This window comes from Scyliorhinus torazame, chromosome X (assembly GCF_047496885.1).
Source record: "Scyliorhinus torazame isolate Kashiwa2021f chromosome X, sScyTor2.1, whole genome shotgun sequence".
Classification (NCBI taxonomy): domain Eukaryota; kingdom Metazoa; phylum Chordata; class Chondrichthyes; order Carcharhiniformes; family Scyliorhinidae; genus Scyliorhinus; species Scyliorhinus torazame.
Window position 1 is genome coordinate 39911607 of NC_092738.1, and position 22118 is coordinate 39933724.

At 45.2% G+C, this 22118-nt stretch overlaps 1 protein-coding gene across 2 annotated transcripts in view; it reads right to left on the reverse strand.

Annotated features, from left to right (window-relative positions):
* Positions 1 to 5598: 5598 nt before the first annotated feature.
* os9 (OS9 endoplasmic reticulum lectin) overlaps positions 5599 to 22118 on the reverse strand; it is a 58409-nt gene continuing 41889 nt past the window's right edge. Inside the window, exons 9-15 of one of the 2 annotated variants that reach the window (XM_072493650.1) lie at positions 18901 to 18961; positions 18533 to 18618; positions 17153 to 17380; positions 14802 to 14985; positions 10001 to 10174; positions 7783 to 7895; positions 5599 to 6778 (exon numbers count right to left, since the gene is read on the reverse strand). In XM_072493650.1, the coding sequence (XP_072349751.1) occupies positions 6641 to 6778; positions 7783 to 7895; positions 10001 to 10174; positions 14802 to 14985; positions 17153 to 17380; positions 18533 to 18618; positions 18901 to 18961 (984 nt within the window). In that variant the 3' untranslated portion in view covers positions 5599 to 6640. The remainder of the gene's footprint in view (positions 6779 to 7782; positions 7896 to 10000; positions 10175 to 14801; positions 14986 to 17152; positions 17381 to 18532; positions 18619 to 18900; positions 18962 to 22118) is intronic. The other variant, XM_072493652.1, reaches the window with a different exon arrangement.

Consider the following 22118-nt stretch of genomic DNA (forward strand, 5'->3'; position numbering starts at 1 on the left):
AGTCGATATATAACTTGGGGTGGGGGCAGAGGTCTTGGGGCATCCAGGCGGCTGAAGAGGCTACTGGGTCAAGGCACAGTTCAAGAGCTAATGGTCATGGAAGGTGCGTTCGTAACGTGGCCAAACAGGTTGCATTTCCACTGGTAAATCCTGCCAATAGGCCTGTCGGCAGGCGGTGAGAGTGGGAGAGTTTCCTGGTCAGTCATACTGTCATCATTGACCTTTGCCTGTGGGAGTGATGGCAGTTTTCGTGGACTTTTTTCTGGTGCTTTCCCACAAATCATCTAATTTACTCAAACTAGTCACAGGCATCATAATCTCCAAGGGTCCTTCCTGTTTATCCCCTTATTTTCCCTTTGTTTTACTTTTGCTGTTACATTTTTGATTATGGGCAAGTGATTCAGACATAAGAATCCAGAAGGCTGTGCTGGTTTAAATTGATGATTGTAGACTGGCCGGTATCAGTGAGGACTCAGTTTGATTGATTTGGCTGGTGGCAAATGAATTGGCCCAAATGGCTCTGCTCTGCCCGGTAACGGGTGGTGTTTGGATCTTATCCTACTCAAATAGTTCAGAGACCTAAGGATTTGTCGGGTTAGATTTCAGCAACACAGACGTGAAAGATCCTCTCCAAAAAGATCCAGCTAAACTCTCTCAAGAAAGCCAACTGTGAGGGATGTAGCTCTCTATAGAAGGAACCAGCTGACTCTCTCTCCAATGAGCCTGTGGGTGTTGGATTCCTGAAACTACAGAGACTGAAGGCAGGCCACAAACTGAAAGCAAAGTTTGAGGAAACAACGTTTCCGTCTCTCCAGGTAAGGTGCCAGTACGGTGTGTTAAAAAACTGCAGAAAACCAGTCTGCAAAACAAAGACAGTAACCTACAAGCTCACTGTGACAAAAGCATGCAAAGAACCATCCTATGAAGCAAAGACTATTTTCTCTTTCACTGATGTTTTGTCCCCTTTTCCACCCATGTGTTTGTCTGTCTAGTGTATACAGAGGATGGGAGGCAAGTTAAAGTTGGAGTTAGGTAATTATTAATATTTAACCAACTGTATCGGCTGCGTATTTCACCATAATTTTTAAAATAAAAACAGTAATTGTGTTTCAGTTTATAAACCTGGTGACTTAAATATTGAGCAGCCAAGCGCCAAATATTTTGAGCATTTTTATAAGAATTATTGGTCAATTCAATTGTGTTGTGTCTCTGGGACGAGTGGGGCTGGAATTGACTGCGCAATAGCCAAGGGTGTTACAACACGTCACAACTACGTGTTGCGAGTCCAGGGCCAAAAACACTGGTATTGTGATCATCACACTACGGCCTTCAGATGCAAATACAGCTTTAATAAAGCACAGATCAGGAACTGAGGGTATAGACAAGTCACTCAGGTGAAACTACATTTGCAACACCAACGTGTGATGTGCTGGGACATGAACGCACACGTCCTCATTTATAAAAAAAGTACCATTTTCAACAGGAAAACTGGCAATTGTCTCCTGGTCTCTCCCACTGACCCTGGTGTACTTTCTTAAACATCACACTTACAGGACAGGGCCGTCAAGACATTGCGCAATGCAAGCTCAATGGCAAACTGCTGAATATGGATTTTATTTCATGATTGGGGCCGACAGAACCCTCAAATTGCCGAATCTCCCCTCTTTCGGAATGAGCGTATGTTCTGCGCAATTTACTTTGGGTTTTGACGATGGTGCAACATCAACATAAATCAAGTCAAAGAACAGGCTTTAAAATGTTCATTATGTTCAAATCTCCTTCAGTCCCACATCCCTCAGAGATATCTGTATTCGAATTCAGGCTTCTTGAGCATCCCTGGCCAGCTCTTCAACTGCAAAGGCCCCAAGATGTGAAATTTCCTTCCTAACCCTCGCCACCTCTAAGAAGCTCCTTAAAACCTACCTTTTTGACCAAGATTTTGGATCGGTGTTCTCATATCTCCTTGTAACTCAAGTGTCATATTAGTCCATGACTTCCAGCGGTTGACGGAAAGCCACGTGCCACCGATTTTAATAGAGAAATACACTTACCTGCACTCTGATGGTGCGGCCAACCTTCCTTTGCCAGTGGCAGCCTCGGGCCTCCAGCACCCCGGTCTATGCAGGCTCCAGCGTAGGGGAAAGGGAGGGCAGCCCCACCCACTTATGACGCAGCCAGCTTGGGAATGCACATTGAGGGCAGGCATTTTAACAATAGATTTAGATAGAAAATAACAGGCAACTGTTGATAATAATCTTTATTATTGTCACAAGTAGGCTTACATTAACACTGCAATGAAGTTACTGTGAAAATCCCCTCGTCGCCACATTCCGGCACCTGTTCGGGTCACAGAGGGAGAATTCAGAATGTCCAATTCACCTAACAAGCACGTCTTGTGGGAGGAAACCGGAGCACCCGGAGGAAACCCACGCACACCCGGGGAGAACGTGCAGACTCCGCACAGACAGTGACCCAGCGGGGAATCGAACCTGGGACTCTGGAGCTGTGAAGCCACAGTGCTAACCACTGTGCTACCATGCCGACCAGTTCCTCAGTTTTACAAATTCTTTCCCCGGTTTTACAAATTTAAAAACATTTTTTTGAATTGTGGGTAGTGTCTTGAGATGGATAGAAAGCTGGTTAGCAGACAGGCAGCAGAGTTGGAATAAATGGGGCTTTTTCTGATTGGCAGGCAGTGACTAGTGGGGTACTATAGGGATCAGTGCTAGAGCCCAGCAGTTCACAGTATATATCAATGATTTGGACAAGGGAACAAAGGGTGTTATCTCCAAATTTGCAGATACAAAGCTAGTTGGAAAGGTGAGCTGTGAGGAGGATGCAGAAATGTTTCAGCAGGATTTGGACAGGGCACAGGGCATATGCAGTGGGCACATGCATGGCATATGCAGTATAATGTGGATAAATGAGAGTCGGGAGCAAACATAGGAAGGCAGATTATTATTTGAATGGGTGTAAATTGAGAGAGGTGGATACTCAGCAAGACCTTGGTGCCTCGTGCACCAGGCACTGAAAGCAAGTGCGCAGGTATAGTAGGCAGTATAGAAGGCAAATGGTATGTTGGCCTTCATAGCAAAAGTATTAATGTATGATTGGGAATGTTTTACCGCAATTGTACAGGGCATTGGTGAGGCCCCATCTGGAGTATTGTGGGCAGTTTTGGTGTCCTTATCTGAGGAAGGATGTTCTTGCTGTGGAGGGAGCGCAGCGAAGGTTTACCAGACTGATTCCTGGGATGGCGGGACTGTCATATGAGAGACTAAATCGGTTAGGATTATATTCATTGGAGTTTAGAAGAATGAGGGGGGATTCATAGAAACTTACAAAATTCTAACAGGATTAGACAGGGTAGGTTCAGGAAGAATGTTCCCGATGGTGGGGGAGTCCAGAACTAGGGGTCAGGGTTTGGGGATAAGGGGTAAACCTTTTAGGACTGAGGTGAGGAGAAATTTCTTCACCCAGAGAGCGGTGAATCTGTGGAATTCACTCCCACAGAAAGTAGTTGAGGCCAAAATGTTGTGTAATTCCAAGATGGAATTATATATAGCTCTTGGGGCTAAAGGGATCGAGGGATATGGGGAGGAAGGTGGGATCAGCGTAATGAACTTGATGATCAGCCATGATCATAATGAATGGCGGAGCAGGCTCGAGGGGCCGAATGGCCTACTGTCCAGTATCCTAACAATACAGTTACACTCAAATTTCTGCAACACTTGGGTCACACAAATAATCAATTGCCACAAAAGCATGATGCACTATAATTCAGTTATCCCTCCCCCTCCTTGCAAAGAAAAAGTGGATACATTTTGCAGGTTGACAACCAGTGGAACTGCAAACGTTCACAAGCAACAGACAGGTCTGGAAAATGTTTCAAAATTGATGCTTTGCCAACCTGTCGTTTTAGCTGCCATATTCGCCTGTGTCACAACTGCTCACACTATTGCTATTGGATAGCAATTCACTGCCGCCAGAATGTTTTGGGATGTCTAAACATGTCTACCCTTTTACACACACTGGAAAGCAAAATACTGTGGGGGCTGCAAATCAGAGACAAAACTCAGAAACAGTTGGAAACACTCAGGTCAGGCAGCGTCTGTGGAGAGTGCAACAGTTAATATTTCAGGTCAAGGTGGCCTTTCATATTCCAAGAAAGCGCCAGATTTCCACTTCATGTGAAGAAGTTTTTCCTGACTTCACCCCCGAATGGCCCCAGCTCTAATTTTAAGGCTCTCATCTTCAACATCTCAATTAGATCAGCCCATAGGTTTCTTCAAGGAAATACAAGCCTAGTCTATGACACCTATTCTTGTAAACTTTTTGAGGCCGTGTTTTATTCTGATGCCTCTGCATTGCAACGTCCTCTTTTGAGAGCAAGGCCAATATCCCGTTTCTTTAAAATTAATTTACAGGATGTGAGCGTCACTGACTAGGCCAGCATTTACTGCCCATCCCTAATTGCCCCTCGAGAAGGTGGGGGTGAGCTGTCGTCTTGAACCGCTGCAGTCCATGTGGTGTAGGTACACCCACTGTGCTGTTAGGGAGGGAATTCCAGGATGTTGCCCCACTGACAGTGAAGGAACGGCCGATATATTTCCAAGTCAGGATGGTGAGTGACTTGGAGGGGAACCTTCAGGTGGTGGGGTTCCCAGGTATCTGCTGCTCTTGTCCTTCTAGATGGTAGTGGTCGTGGGTTTGGAAGGTGCTGTCTGAGGAACCTTGGTGAGTTCCTGCAGTGCATCTTGTAGATGGTACACACTGTTGCCACTGTTCGTCGGTGGTGGAGGGAGTGAATGTTTGTGGAAGGGGAGCAATCAAGTGGGGCTGCTTTGTCCTGGATGGTGTTGAGTTTCTTGAGTGTTGTTGGAGCTGCACTCACCCAGGCAAGTGGAGAGTATTCCATCACACTCCTGACTTGTGCCTTGTAGATGGTGGACAGGTTTTTTTTTGTTGGGGGGGTGGGGGGGTCCAGTTGAGTTTCTGGTACAACCCCCCCCCCCCCGCCAAGGATATTGATAATTGGGGATCCAGCAATGGTAATGCCATTGAATGTCATGGGGCAATGATTAGATCCTCTCGATGGTCATTACGTGTCACTTGTGTGGCACAAATGTTATTACATTTTTAAAAAAGTTGAGGACCCAGTACAGATCCCTAGGGCACACCCAGTTAGTCAACTTGAATAGCCGTACTGTCCCTATCCCCGAACCAATTCCCCACCCAAGCTAACAATTTGTCTCAAAATCCACTGCCTTGTTGCAAACTCTCGAGTGGAAACCGAGTTGAATGCTTCGAGAAGTTAATGTAAATAACAGCCAGTTGCCTATCTACCACATTTGTTAACTCATCAAAAAAATTCAACGGCGTCTGTTGGACATGACTTGCCCGTTGAAAATCGATGCTGGCTCCTTGATCAGCTCATGTTTATCCAAATGCTCATGCTAGATGGTTTCATTTCAGTGCGTCATCTAAACCCCTCGACTGCGAAAGCTTGAAATAAATCTAATTCCGTATTTGGTGACATGGAAAACCTTTCACCCACACAATGCTCGATTCCGGAAAAGAAAATGGTTAAACACCATGTAACGGTATACTATATTTTTATTAAACATTATTCAATCACAGTGTTGCCCAAATATTTGAAGAATTGGAGGAAGTAGGTATTTTACTTGGTCGAAGGATGGCAAACTTTCAGCGCAGCTACTGCACTATTCACAAAGCTAACCCATATTTTCTTTGAATTACAAAGCAATTAGCACAAAGGAAAATCATAAAGAGACAAACATATACACACACTTCCAATAAAATTACTGATTCGCCACCCAGAGACAAGTATCTGACAGCCAAGATAGCAAATCACAAAAGGGAAGGTGGATCATGTTGCATTTTGGCTCTACTTTTCTTAGCAGCAAGTTGCCATTTGAAGATTATGACAAGGAAACCTCAGTGACGAGGTTCAAAATCAAAAGGAAGCAATTGTTTATGGTCTGTGTCTTTGGATAACTTGGCAGAAACAGTACCATCGGGAAATAAATACCTCTGAAATAGCTTGAAGCCGATGATGGGATCGAAAGACTGGAACCTGTTGGCTTCATCTTTGCTACTGCCATACTGATGCGTAGCAATCCGAGTGATTTCTCCTACCAGGTTGCTCAGTCTTCTCGCTCTCTGATTCTTCCACCTGTCCAGTTTTCAACTTTCAATTTAAAGAGACAACTCCATTTTGGGACAAAAACATTACATTCACTGCTCACTCGTCACATTAATGAACAGTCCTTACCTCTTACGGAATCACATTTGTCTGCAGGTCAAAGAGAATGAATGTCTGATGGCATCAGTGTTTTACTGATTAGGTTCATTACCAAGAAACACATTCAGAAGTTTTAGCACTACCCATACACACCATTTCCACCACAAAAAGAAGACTGCATCAGACAAACATAAAATTCCACTTCAGCTCATCAATAAAAATGCAAATATCTGACCGTTCTTCTGCAGGTTCATTTATTATCTATTGTGATCGGTGATCACAAATATGCCATTATGCATGGCAAAGTGCAAATTGACTGGTTCATGTGCTAACACCCGAAGATGTGTTTGATTTGTACCCAGAGTCACGTGTCCCCTAGAAGTCCATATCATCAGAATCTGTGCCACTTGATGACTGTGCTTCTTCCTGGCTCTCCCCCCACACAAAACGGTAATTATCCTCCAACTGCTGCTGCCTCTGTTGCTCTTTGTAAACTTCTTCAGTCCCACCAGTCTATTGGAAAAATGTAAGATTTTAGATTTTAAATTGTACACGCGACGCATTTCCATTTGTCAACAGATGAATACCTGGCTTGCCGGATTTCAAACGACAGAGAAATAATAATAATCTTTATTGTCACAAGTAGGCTTACATTAACAGTGCAATGCAGTTACTGTGAAAAGCCCCTAGTCGCCAGATTCCGGCGCCTGTTCGGGTACACAGAGGGCAAATTCAGAATGTCCAATTCACCTAACAGCACGTCTTTCAGGACTTGTGGGAGGAAACCGGAGCACCCGGAGGAAACCCACGCAGACACGGGGAGAACGTGCAGACTCCGCACAGACAGTGATCCAAGCCGGGAATCGAACCTGGGACCCTGGAGCTGTGAAGCCACAGTGCTAACCACTGTGCTACCGCCCAGAGGCCATGTTTCCTCCCAATCTTCCCTCTTAAAGCTTATACCTTAGTCATTTCCATTCCATGAAGCTAATATGTCAGGTCTGTTGAGGGGGGAGGAACAGTAAAAAAGGGACTGGGAAGGGAAGGGGACAGAAGAAAAGTCAATGTAGGTTGCATGTTATTTTAGCCAATGTTGCTACACTATTGGAAGGGCCACATTGAGTTTGTCCAAAATTTGGATACAATTCACCCCTCAAAACCAGAAACTCAACTGAGAGCATGTTTTAAGAACCACAACCAATAACAGACTTCCAGAGTCTGGGTGGAATTTCCAGAGGCCACGCACCATTCGTGAACGAATTAGGAGACAATGGTGTGTGCACGGTGCTGATAGATATTAAAGAATGGAAAATAGCATGCCGTCAACGGGCCAGTGATTTTCCAATAAACTGCCCACTGTGAAGGTCCTACAAGGGGGGTCAGGGTAACTGAAATTCCACCTTTCAGCTATGAATTGAGAAGGCATGTGGAAATCATTGTTCTGGGGAGAAAGCAGCATCACAACCTGGCCGATTGCAAATTCTCTAGCAACAACGTAGCAGTCCAAACATTCTCACCAGTAAGTTGATGAGAAGCTCTCTGAAGGATTTGGTGTCTTCTTCCGATAGCCAGTGCATATCATCGTCATCCCCAAGTGATCCGGTTGTTACAATCTTCACTTCTATTTTACCTGAAAAAAAATTATTCCTATTACTCAATTGCTGCAAGTTACTTCAGATCAGACAGAGGATACAGAACAGATTTGCTGTGCAATCAATAGAATTCTTTTTTGTTTGGAGGGGGGAAATGAGCTGCACTAAGTGGGTGCATTTCTTGTAGTGCTTCATTCCATCCCCCCCACCCCATCGAACCCCACTCCTTTTCCATTAGCTGGAACTTATTCAAGTTGCGTGAATTGCCAATCTTGTGCACAGTGATGTGGAATGGTGTCACCACTGGAATACCATTCTTGCCTCCAGTGGCCTTCGACAGGCAATAGATTGGAGCAACCCCCCCCCCCCCCCCCCGTTGCAAATATTTGCACCTTTCCAGGACAGCCTTTCTAGAAGACAGTGCCCAGTTACCCAAAACACAACTCTGCTTTCACCAGGGAGAAAGATTCCTGGCATACCACAATAGAAATAACACACCAGTAAATGAATAGCTGGTCACATTGGCTTAAAAACTCCCCCCCCCCCCCCACACCTTCACATTTGAAACCCGAGAAACAATCTGGTGCAAATGAACTCTCATAACAAGGGCTTAAATTGGGTCGGTGCGGACTCGATGGGCTGAATGGCCTCCTTCTGCACTGTTCTATGTAACAATTTGGAACAAAACGGTTACAATTTTGAAAATTTGAAGGGAGCACGCCAAGACAAAAAGCTCAGCTAGTGAACGTAGAGGAATAATAGTCATGGCTGAGCCTTTCCGTAGAAAGTGATACCCCACCTCAAGCACATGAATCAACGGAGGATGGCAATTTTTAAAACCTTGAGCAATACTGAAAATACCAGGATTGTAGCACATTAAAATAACAAGCTAGCATCGAGCTAGTCCATCAACCTCAAACAATACAGCCACGTGTATTTTGTTTTATTATTTCACTTGATGTGGGTATCACAGGCAAGGCCAGCATTTATTGCCCATCCCTAATTGCCCCGAGAAGGTGGCATGAACCATTGCAGACGCTGTGGTGCAAGTACACCCATAGTGGGGGAAATTCAGCGATGGTAATAACATTGAATGTCAAAGGGCGATGGTTAGATTTGCTCTTGTTGGAGATGGTTATTGCCTGGCATCAATATCATTTTCCCAACTCTGAATATTGTCCTGGTCTTGCTGTGTATGGACATGGCCTGTTGAGTTGCGAATGGTGCTGAACATTGTGCAGTCATCCGCAAACATCCCCACTTCTGACCTTATGATGGAAGGCAGGTCATTGATGAAGCAGCTGAAGATGGTTGGGCCGAGGACACTACCCTGAGGAACTCCTGCAGTGACGTCCTGGAGCTGAGATGATTGACCTCCAACCACCACAACCATCTTCCTTTGTGCCGGGTATGACTCCAACCAGTGGAGAGTTTTCCCCTGATTCCCATTGACTCCAGTTTAGCTGGGGCTCCTTGATGTCAAACTCGGTCAAATGCTGCCTTGATGTCATGGGCAGCCAATCATCTCACACCGCAAAGTTTCAGTGCTTATGGTAATTCAGAACCATTCCTTTTTCCAAATGTTTCAGGAGCGAAACTCCACTGCTTTATGATCTGGATTAAATGATTAATTAGGTTGAGAGTGCAAAGTCTGGTAAAAAGTTTAGAGCAGGACCAAAATCAAAAACATTTAATATGGCAGGCTGTCAGCAGTGACCCCTCAAATTATATTTTGAACCCCTGCAGAGCGATGTAATCTATATGGAAATGGTTCAAACAGGTGTGTACAAAAATGACACGTTTGAAGTACATCTTCAAAGTACAGCCTTCCACAGACCATGCATTCGACACTTTCCCCACAGTGTTATCCCAGCGATTCAGCAAAGCCCCAATTTAGTGCATCTTTATGATTTTGGCTAGTGTGACGTAGGTCAAACTCATTTCACTTTTATAGCTGGCAGACACGGAATCCTTCGTGGCCCAAATCCAAATCAGGAGAAGAAAAAAGGGGCACCCAAGCACAAAAGTAAAGCAAATGCTTTCCTGACGGAGGTGGCATGGTAACATCTCTCCAGTCTCATTTTTAAAACAACTCTTTTTGCAGGAAGGCTTATTGTTGCAGTATAAATAGTCTCCAAACTACCTTCTGCTTTCAATCCTGCTTTCTCCAGCTGCTCTTTCACCACATTCTGAATCTGCCGGAGCTGGGGGTCTGTGCCACTCATTTCCCGCACTTTCATTTCTTTATGCAGTGGGCTGCCTGGGTTGATTTTTGTGACTCGTACTTTAACGTGCCCCTCAGTCTCTTCATCAGTTTCTGAAACGCAGCAAGAAGTCAGGTACAAAGGCTATTCGACTTTAAACAGTACATAAATCCGAACATTTTGCAATATTTTGAGACCTTCAGCTTCCACAAAAAATACCTACATCCCTACACTTGGATAGCGCATCGTTTTGACAAGCCACCATCAGGGCATAGAACGCAAAGCATCCTCATCATCTCTTACAAAAACACTACCTTAATCCCCAAGTCTTTCTGGTGATGCCCTGCTCTCAAACATCAGCTAACACCTATGTGTATCCTGGTTCAAGGCCAACTTCAAAAGAAAGGGCAGATCAAGGTGAGCACCTCGATTGGTGGGCATTATTCAAACAACGCGTCTGTAATGGACTAATGCCAAAGTGGAGTAAAACTTGAATATAACATACATACAACATACAGTGCAGAAGGCCATTCGACCCATCGAGTCTGCACCGACCCACTTAGCTTCCACCCTATCCCCGTAACCCAGTAACCCAACCTAACCTTTTTGGTCACTAAGGGCAATTTATATCAATCCACCTAACCTGCACCTCTTTGGACTGTGGGAGGAAACCGGAGCACCCGGAGGAAACCCACGCAGACACGGGGAGAACGTGTAGACTCCGCACAGACAGTGACCCAGCGGGGAATCGAACCCGGGACCCTGGAGCTGTGAAGCTACAGAGTTATCCACTTGTGCTACCGTGCTGAATATAAGCAAGGATGAAGTTGCAAACAGGCTAAAGGAGCTTAGATCAAATCAAATGAACAGGGATGGATTGCACAGGTCCCAAAGTACTATAAGAAAGAAGGGAGGATTTGAGACATTGATGCTGATGAGGGAGTCAATGTTCCAGTTGGCTGAAAACAGGCCAACAGACAAAGGCAACAACAGACTTATTTCATCTTCCTTCTGTGTCAGATGATGTTAAATTTATATTGTGGACTGCACCATGTAAAACAGTGGAATTTATCATCAGGAGTAAACGTCAGGATTATTCACAATAACCTAGCAAAGAATAGTGAGAACAGACTCAAAGGGAAGACCTTTGGTTCAACAATCCTTCAGTCACCATAATCTAAGGGAAATGCAGACGATTCCACAACATGGGTGTGCCTGGACTTCCCCAAATCTTTTACGAGCTCAAAACGAAGGAGATTCAAGCTCAATGGCTAAGAAGTTGGCTGAAGTGTAGATAACAGCAGGCATGCGTCGAAGGAGTCATCCCCATTCTCCTGCCTTCTCCCCATAACCCCCGATCCCCTTATTAATCAAGAACCTATCTATCTCTGTCTTAAAGACACTCCGTGATTTGGCCTCCACAGCCTTCTGCGGCAAAGAGTTCCACAGATTCACCACCCTCTGGCTGAAGAAATTCCTCCTCATCTCAGTTTTAAAGGATCGCCCCTTCAGTCTGAGATGGTGTCCTATGGTTCTAGTTTTTCCGACACGTGGAAACATCCTCTCCACATCCACTCTATCCAGGCCTCGCAGTATCCTGTAAGTTCCAATAAGATCCCCTCTCATCCTTCTGAACTCCAACGAGTACAGACCCAGAGCCCTTAAATGTTCCTCATATGACAAGTTCTTCATTCCAGGGATCATTCTTGTGAACCTCCTCTGGACCTTTTCCTTCCTTAGATATGGGGCCCAAAACTGCTGACAATACGCCAAATGGGGTCTGACCAGAGCCTTATACAGCCTCAGAAGTACATCCCTGGTCTTGTATTCTAGATCTTAGATTAGGATAAGTGGTTGGCACAACATCGTGGGCCGAAGGGCCTGTACGGTGCTGTACTATTCTATGTTCTAAATAAAAAGTGATGTCTTGAGGAGTGTACATATTACAGAGAAGGAGGTGCTGGAGGTATTAAAGCGCATCAAGATAGAGAAATCCCCAGGACCTGATGAAATGTACCCCAGGACGTTGTGGGAGGCTAGGGAGGAAATTGCCGGCCCCCGAGCTGAGATATTTGAATCGTCGGCAGCCACAGGAGAGGTGCCTGAAGATTGGAGGGTAGCAAATGTTGTGCCCTTGTTTAAGCAGGGCTGTCGAGATAAGCCTGGGAACTACAGACCGGTTAGTCTTACTTCCGTAGTGGGTAAATTGTTGAAGGTATACTGAGGGACTGGATGTACAGGCATTTACACAGGCAAGGGCTAATTAGGGAAAGTCAGCACGGCTTTGTAAGGGGAAAGTCATGTCTCACCAATTTGATTGGGTTTTTGAAGGGATAACCAAGAAGGTAGATGAGGGCAGTGCAGTCGACGTTGTCTGCATGGACTTTAGCAAGGCCTTTGACAAGGTACCGCATGGTAGGTTGTTGCAAAATGTTAAATGTCACGGAATCCAGGGTGAGGTAGCCATTGGCTTATATATATATCATACACACATATATATATGACACCAAGATTGGTGGCATAGTAGACAGTGAAGAAGGTTATCTAGGATTGCAACAGGATCGTGACCAATTGGGCCAGTGGGCCGATGAATGGCAGATGGAGTTTAATTTGGATAAATGTGAGGTGATGCATTTTGGTTGTTCGAATCAGGGCAGGACCTACTCAGTTAATGGTAGGGAGTTGGGGAGAGTTACAGAACAAAGAGATCTTGGGGTACAGGTTCGTAGCTCCTTGAAGGTGGAGTTGCAGGTGGACAGGGTGGTGAAGAAGGCATTCAGCATGCTAGGTTTTATTGGTCAGAACATTGAATACAGGAGTTGGGACGTCTTGTTGAAGGTGTACAAGACATTGGTAAGACCACACATGGAATACTGTGTTCAGTTCTGATCACCCTATTATAGGAAGGATATTGTTAAACTAGAAAGAGTGCAGAAGAGATTTACGAGGATGCTACCGGGACCTGATGGTCTGAGTTTTAAGGAGAGGCTGGGACTTTTTTCCCTGGAGCGTAGGAGGCTTAGGGGTGATCTTATAGAGGTCTATAAAATAATGAGGGGCATAGATAAGGTAGATAGTCAACATCTTTTCCCAAAGGTAGAGGAGTCTGGAACTAGAGGGCATAGGTTTAAGGTGAGAGGAGAGAGATACAAAAGAGACCAGAGGGGAAATGTTTTCACACAGAGGGTGGGGAGTGTCTGGAATGAGCTGCCAGAGGCAGTGGTAGAGTTGTTTCCTTTTTAAAATTTGAACAGTTACATGGGCAGGCTGGGTATAGAGGGATATGGGCCAAATGCAGGCAAGTGGGACTAGCTTAGTGATCGAAACTGGGCGGCATGGACAAGCTGGGCCGAAGGGCCTGTTTCCCTGCTGTAAACATCTACGACTATGTGTCAGGCTGTCCTTCATAAGGAGGCAAGAACCCGTCAGTGAAAAAAAAATTGCTGTGATGAGAGAGGAAGAGGTAAAGTAGAAGCATATAAACTTATTACACAAAGAAGGAGTCACATTATGTCTACGCCAGGTCTTTGAAAGAACAGATACCTTAGTCCACATGCCCACTTCGGTCTATAATCCTGTAAATTCCTTATCCTCAAGTACCTGTTAATTCCATTCTCAACTTTGTTATGGAATCAGCTTCTAATAGCTTTTTCAAACAGTGCGCTCCAGATCCTGACAATTCAGTGCAAGAAAATTCTCATCTTTCCTCCAGATCATTTTCCAATTATTTTAAGTAGGTGACATCTTCCCGTTGATCCACTTGCGGAGGGAATTGTTTTTCTCCATCAGAGCAAAATCTTACCTGGAAAACCTCTATTGGGTAACATCTTAATCTCCTGTTTCGAGGAGAACAGTCCTACCTTTGCCAACTTCCCTTCATAACTGAAGTATTTCACCCCTGGTAACATCTTGGTAAGCTTCCTCTGTACTCCCAAGGCCTTCACATCTTTCCTGAAGCATGCTGGCCAGAATAGCCCACAATACGCAACTGAGGCCTAACCCACAATTACATTTTCAAGTTCCCTCTGCCCTTATATTCTATGCCTCTATTTATAAACCCAAGTGTCACATATGCTTTTTTTAAACCACTCATCTTTTACGCTGCTACCTTTAAGGATTTGTGTGTACGGATTAAGGTCTCTGTTCATCAACACTTTTCAAAATCGTACAAGTTATAGCATAAGGTCTTTCGATATTAGTGCATCACTTCACACTTCTCAACACTGAACGCCATCTGCCAGGGGCCTGTCCATTGCGCCACTCTGTTGAGGTCACCCTGGAGGGTATTGCTATCATCATTATGACCTACTACTTTGTGTGTCTGTGTCTAAATCGTCTGCAAACTTCCTAATGCTGCCTGACGCACACTTTTTTCCCTGAAGTACTCATTCTCTATTACCCTATGCATTACTTATCAACTTTCAGCCACTCTCTGTGAATGCAGATGTAAAGTACTTGTTTAATATTTTTCCATGTTTGCCACCTCGACATAAGGGGAAAGAATAAAATCCCCACAAAAAGTGAACTAAGAAAATAGGACAGTAAGAAGTCTTACAACACTAGGTTGGTTGCAGAAACAGGAACCTACTTCGACAATCACCTGAGGAAGAAGCTGCGCTCTGAAAGCTAGTGATTTGAAACAAACCTGTTGGGCTTTAACCTGGTGTTGCAAGACTTCTTACTGTGCTCACCCCAGTCCAACGCCGGCATCTCCACATTAAGAAAATAGGTGTTGCGTACCTCCTGTCTGTTTTGAGGAGTGACTGGGAGTACCCTTTGCTGTGTCCTTATCTTCCTCTTCGACTGAATTTTCTTTTTCTTCAAGCTTGTCTATCAGCTTGTTTAGGGTTGTGGCCAAGGTCTTGGAGGCTTGATTGCGATCAAATTCCCCTTTGAGACCCTCTGCTTCAAGTTCATCTTGTGCCTGAGAAATATTATTAAGCACAATTCTATCAGAGTATAATAATAAAATGATGTGCTGCCCCCATCCCAAGGTTACACCGTACAAACAAATGATTACCTAAAATATAGTTCAGTTGGGAGAGATGACACAGAGTAAGGAAGATCTCATCACTAATTCCTAGTAATCCACTGCAGGAGGGACTAACATGACGATAAAATTCCAGATCACATTCCGCGAAGTTTAGAAGTTCAATACATCCCTAGAGGTGGTACGGGCATTTGATAAAGGTTTTCCTTTGGAAACTTTGAACAGTTGTGATGGTTCATGGCATTGTCACATTAGTGAGATCAATTTCTGCAGTTAGTGACGGAACAAAACATTTGCGAGGACAGTGACTGCTGCAACATGGCTCTTTTCTGGACCCTGCCTGTTCATTCTATTCAAATGACACATTCGGGACATAGATTTATTTAGTGCTGAAATATTACAGAATCCAAAAAATAGAAAGGGTGGTCTTGGAGTCAAATCCATTAAATAAAACTGGGTACAATCAGCACTTCATTAAAAAGGATGACAATATTAGATTGCGAAATTTCAGCACAATCTACTTACTCTCCAATCTGGTGAAGGCTCTGGTGGTGGTTGGGGGGAGGGCGGTGAAGCAAAGATTCATTTTTAGACCGATAGAATTGAAACGCCAAAAGGCCATGGGCGAGATCTTCTGGCTGTTCAAGGCAGCGGCATCTTCCAGTCCAACCGACGGCGCACCCCTGCTGCGGGTTTCCCAGCAGCGGTGCAGGGATTCAATGGGAAATCCCATTTACAGCAGCGGGACCTGAAGATTAGAGGGCCACCTCCCGCCACCAAGAAACACGCCACGGGGAGGCCAGAGAAACTCGCCCTATGTTAAACGTCTTTAGAACTTTGGTTGAACTAAAGGTGGAGTAGTGTGAACAGCTTTGGTCTCTAAGATATGAAGGTGCAAATAAAATTTACCACCACAGTATCAGAACGGAGATGGGGCACTCATCAGGAAGCATGGACCAGGCTAGGGCGCTTGGTTGAAGAAAAGGGAAGACTGAGATATGACCTGTTCGAGATAGGAAGATGGAAGCATTCAATCGGGGAAGAGAGGGTGGTTTCAATTATGGGCAAAATCAGACCTCAGGGCCATAAATCTAATAGTAAGAAGTCTTACAACACCAGGTTAAAGTCCAACAGGTTTGTTTGGAATCACTAGCTTTCGGAGTACTGCTCCTTCCTCAGGTGAGTGATGAAGAAGCTGCGCTCCGAAAGCTAGTGATTCGAAACAAACCTGTTGGACTTTAACCTGGTGTTGTAAGACTTCTTACTGTGCTCACCCCAGTCCAATGCCGGCATCTCCACACCAATGGTTACCATAAATATAAGATAGTCATTAATAAATAGAACAGGAAATTCAGAGGAATGTTCTTTACCTGGTGATAAGAAATGTGGAACTCACTACTGCAAGGAACAGTTGAGATTAATAGCACAGATGCATTTCAGGGGGAAGTCAGATAAACAGGAGGAAGAAAGGAGTAGAGAGATAGGCTCATCAGGTGAAATGAAGGATGGCGTGGTGCAGAAATATCAGCATGGACTCGAACCTGCAGGTCTGGCAGCATCGGTGAACAGCAGAACAGAGTGCTCCCAGCATTTTCTGGTTTTATTCTGGCATAGACTAGCTGAGTTGAATGACCCATTTTTTGCTGTAAATACTATGTAACCAGTAACACTTTGCATAATAGTGCCCCCAAAACTTAGACTAAGTATTTTAATGTTGACCAAGTCCTGTTGGACCTCTGGTATAGTAGCAGAGGAGGAAGAATATATGCAGATGGTAGAATGCTGTAGGATATGCAAATATATATTTCTATCTGTACTACTTGCATACAGAAGGGTGATTAGCATCTAGGAAGTAGTCAACAGAAACATCAGAGGCTTTTGCCAATATTAACTGTGGTGAAAACAAGAAGACAGTCATATAACGTTCTAATTCTCCATCTGATTTTTACTAAAGTTTGGCTGAAATTCTCTTAAATTGAACGGGTACGGATCTATTCATGCTCATTTGCCGTATGCGTCCTTGCATTCTAACATTAAATGTCAAGTTTAAAAATAATTGCCACGGCCCTGTCTCATCAGGTATGCTGTAATGATTACTCACTTCATCAATAAGATTTTCAAATTCTTTTTCCATTTCTTCTTTCACTTCCCTTTTGATTTCAGACATCTTTGATTTTGGTAGGGACACATCCTGTAGTTCCTTTTCAAAGTCTTCAATGAGCTCAGTTTCTTCAATATCAACCATCTCCTCTTGTTTTGCTGACAAGTCTTGGTCAGTGGATTTGTCAGCAGGGTCTGTCGTCGGATCCGTGTCCTCTTCACCTTTCTGCTTTCAGAAGAAAACGGTTTAAATTGTGACATGTATTAGCTAACCCCAGTATTTGCCATCCCAGTGGATATTTTAACCCGAACACATTTACCAATGTACACAAGGTGTTATTAGAAACTTTCAACAAATGAAATGAAATGAAAATCGCTTATCGTCACAAGTAGGCTTCAAATGAAGTTACTGTGAAAAGCCCCTAGTTGCCACATTTCGGCGCCTGTTCGGGGAGGCTGCTACGGGAATTGAACCGTGCTGCTGGCCTGCTTTCAAAGCCAGCGATTTAGCCCTGTGCTAAACCAGCATCTGTGATGGTAAAGTACATTGGGCTGGATTCTGTTGACGGGATCCTCCGTTTCGCCGGCAGCGCACTCACGCCCGCGGATTTCCCGACGGCGTGGGGTGCCCACAATGGGAAATCCCATTGGGCAGCTGTCAGGAAGGAGAATCCCGCTGCCGGTGGGAAAAGGAGTGCGGTGGTACGGAGAGTCCCGTCCATTGTTACTTGCAATCTAACCAGATGAGCTGTTCCAAATAGGATGAGGGCAATAAAATGACAAGAATTTACTGTTTGAACATTAGTTTCAGCAGAGCACAAATTTTTGCATTATTTGATACTAATGATTAAAAAATAAAAAATCATAACTCGAAGTTCAGAATAAGTCTTGTCCTATTCTGGAACTTCTGACCATGCCTCCATGGGATTGGAGTAATACGCGTTAAAAATGCCACTAGCAAGTTAATTTTAGCACTAAAAATGTTACCAACCATACAAATTAAGATTCAAGGAGGATGCCTGAACTAGTGTACTTCACACAATGAAAGATCGTTTGAACATTTGAGCGATTTTTCACATCTATTCAGTTGACCTCAATAGAAGGTAGTTGCCAGAGATATTCCATGGTCAGAATTAAAAACAACATGGGCTAATAAAGGCTGATCAAAATAAGGCTACAAGAAGTAAGTGTGGGCCTTAGCTGGGAACCAAGACAATCAAGTCAGTTTTACCAGTTAAGCAGTTAAGGTCCCAGTCAAGCAAATCACAATTGCCAAAACAAAACACAAGCAGCAGTGAAATGATCATGGTCACCATTTTTTCGCTTCAAGATTAGCATTTGAGGACTACACTGAAATGCATCGGACTTCTTCCATCAGTACCTTTTTATTCTGGTCTTTTAATTCTCGAATCAATTTTAGAAGATCGTCAGGGGTCTGTGTTATTTTGAATTGCACTCTCTGTTTTCCTGAATAGAAAGGGGGCAGCAGGGTGAAAAAAATTACAAGATCAAGAACTTTGAAAAATGATTAGACTTTTTAAAAAGTTACATTCAACAATAAAAGTTACAAGTACATTAAATTATAAAACTCAGATTGACCTTTCACCCAAGTCAACTATGTTTAAGACAAATGGTTGAACAGAAACGGCCCATTTGACACCTGAAGGACATCTGTGGAATGGGCTATTCTACTCTTCCAACGCAAAGGATTTGTAGAGCTCGAGAAGGACAGTCGCAATTTTTGTTTACCTTGATCACCCAGAAGGTCGTCATCCTCTGTTTTAACAGCATCACTCAATTTAGTGTCAGCCTAACAAATGAAGAAACATGCCATTACTGTTTGTATTAAAAAAGAAAATTGGAGAAAAGGAGTTTTGATTCGAAACAGTCCCAGAAGTTGAGAAAACAAGGGCTAAAAAAAAAGTTAAAGCCACATGCCAGCTCACAACATTTCCCACAGTGCAGCAGTAGTCCCAGGAAAATTGTGTATATGGCACTGTGAATGCACATGCCCCAAGTCTGAGGTAAAGAAGTTCGGAGAAGGTAAAGTTACCGATGTTCAATGTTTCAGTTCTCCATTCAAAACCGGTACAAATAGACAACCACTGTGGGCAGGAGGGGATTCCACCACCTCTCCCCTTCTTTCCATTACACATGAACTTCTCGGGCTGTTCCTCAAAGTGAAGCACACTTCCAACCTTGGAGGCTTCGCTTGTATGAAACAGTGAAGAGTACATATGGATAAAACACAATGCACAGGTAAAACTATTTCAAACAGCAGCTGGGTGCAATAAAGGAAAAGAAAACCTTGAATTCATAATTTCACAGCACTCCAAACCTCGGTCCACTGTTAAAATTGAGTTTGGCATGTATGTGCAACTGCACTTGTTTAAAAACTAGCCGATTTACATCACTCTGCATGACATGTCAAAGAAAGGGATACCAAGAACATGGCTGATGTGAGGCTCTACCTTGGGCACATTGCTTTAACAAAGCCTATGGGCAGGATTCCCTGTTTCAGAAACTAAGTGTTGCCACCGGGACTGAGTCAATGGACTTCTACAACAACTAAATTGGCGCCGGTCCCGGAGCAATTCACGATCCATTAATGGGCTAGTACCGGCGTCACGTGGAACACGACAGATTCCAATGAAAAACGATGTCCGAATCACTGTGGTCGGGATTGCCACTTGAGAGGCTGACAAGCTGCAGCCGCATACAAGCACTCCACTCTCCACATCCCAGCCAAGAAGAGGGCAGGAAGGAGAGGGGCAGCCCGGTTTGTGGAAGTCGAGCTGGAGACCTGCTGGACGCCGTGGAGGAGAGGCAGGCTACCATGTCCCCAGGTGGGAAGGAGGCTGCTACCCGCCGCTATACACCGGGTCTAGGCGTAGGTGGGAGAGGCCGTTGGCCCACCGCCAGGACCGGACAGCAGTGCAGAAAGAAGCTGGACGACCTCGTCAGAGTGGCCAGCACAGTGCCCCGGCACCGATCCCCATCCCACACACCCAGCCACCATCCAGATGGGGCACCGCCTTCTGGAAAGGGCGGTCCTATTGATAATGAAGGTACAGTTGGAGGAGTCCAACCGCGTTCAGGGGCAGGAAGCAGTGCTGGCAATGCATGCTTTTCAGGTCGACACTGAATGGGTGGTGTCCACGGTGGAAGTCTTCGGGGTGAAGGTATTGCCCATGGGTCTGGATGTCCAAGGCCTGGGGCACTCTGTGCGGACGGTGGCCAAGGCACAGGACAGGGTTGCCCTGTCACAGGCAGCTATGTACCAGGGCCACCTGGACATTGCAGCTCCAGAGTGTGGCCCAGCAACAGCAGGTTATGGTTGAGGGAGTCATCGGCATTGCCCAGCCACTGGCTGACCTGCATCAGTCCCAAAGGTGGCACAGTCATTGAATGATGTGGCACAGTCCCAGAGGGAAGTGGCCCAGTCCCTGTGCTCCTTTGCCGCAAGCATGGAGACTCGTGCCGAAACGAGAGGGGGCCTCCAGAACTGGTGGACCCAAATCACAGGGCGGGATTCACAGCAGGCCACCTCCACTTCTGATGTAGGACCTGGGGTACCACCTAGACTTAGCGTTAGGTGGTTTGGGATGTCCGGGCTGTCAGTCAGGCCCCCTAGTCGGCGTACCTGGAGGCGGTTAGAGCGTCCCGTGCGTGTTGATCCAGGTGCACACATTGTGCAACTTCCTGTGCCTGCCTGGGCCCGATGCCCTGCCCATCCTCCGCATCCTGCTCGTCAGACAAGGCCTGGCATTCATCCCTCCCCTCCAGCATGTCGACCCTCTGCTGTGCGATGTGGAGGATGCAGCAGGCCGCCACGATGTGGGAAACCCTCCTAGTCCTATACTGGAGGCCACTTCAGAACAGTTCAGGCACCTGAACCGCATCTTCAGGATGCCGAAGCACCGCTCGATCATGCCCCTGATCGTGGCATGGGCGTCGCTGTAGCGGTTCTCCACATTGGTCTGTGGCCTCTGGATAGATGTCATCAGCCTCCACCGTAGGGGATAGTCCCTGTCGCCCAGGAGACAACCCCTCACCGGGGGAGGGGGTGCCTCTAAGGTGTCAGGAACCGTTGCGTGTGCCAGGATGAAGGCACTGTGCACACTGCCCGGGTATCGATGCAAACGTCCACGATGTGCATTTCATGGTCACACACCAGCTGCACGTTCATCAAGTGGAACCTTTGGTGCTCGTAGGGGGTCCTGCATCCCATCGATCACTCCCTTTCCCTGCATCCTGGCAATGGCAGCGCACCCCGCTGCCCGGGAAAGCACAGTCCACATTGGATTTTATGTATTAGGCTGACTGGGCATATAGGGCCTCCGTGACAGCATGGATGCATCTGTACACAGAGATCGGAGAGATCCCAGATAGGTGTCATGTGAGAGTACCTTTAAGAAATGGGTGTTTATAAATGGGTGTGTATATAAATATCTGTAGTGAGAGTTCCTTTACAAAATGGGTGTTTATTACTGCAGTGATGTCAGAGAGTGGGTGGAGCTGGGCTATCTGTCAGCTTTTTATTTTTGCGTTAGGCTGTTTGCTGCAGGGTGGGTTTGGTTTAATTTTAGTTTTGGAGAAGCTGCAATCACAGCAGGATGTGTGAGAATCTCTGCAAGCTTATGAATGTCCATTTGCTGATTTCAATGTGGTAACTGTTCTCAGTAGTGAAGTTAAGCCTGAGGTGCTTCTGGTAAAGGTTTGGTTTTAGGTCTTCTGGATGTTAAAAGGAAAGCTCAAGGATTACTTAGTGTTGTATTCTTTGGGGGTTGTATTTGAATTGATGGTTGCTGTGTGTTTTAAAAAGGTTAACTTGAGTTCATAGAATAAACATTGTTTTGCTACCAAAAATACTTTTCCATTTCTGCTGTCCCACACCTGTAGAGTGAGCCGTGTGCTCCCCATACCACAATCTAGTAAAAGTTGTGGGTCAGGTGAACTCCATGAGG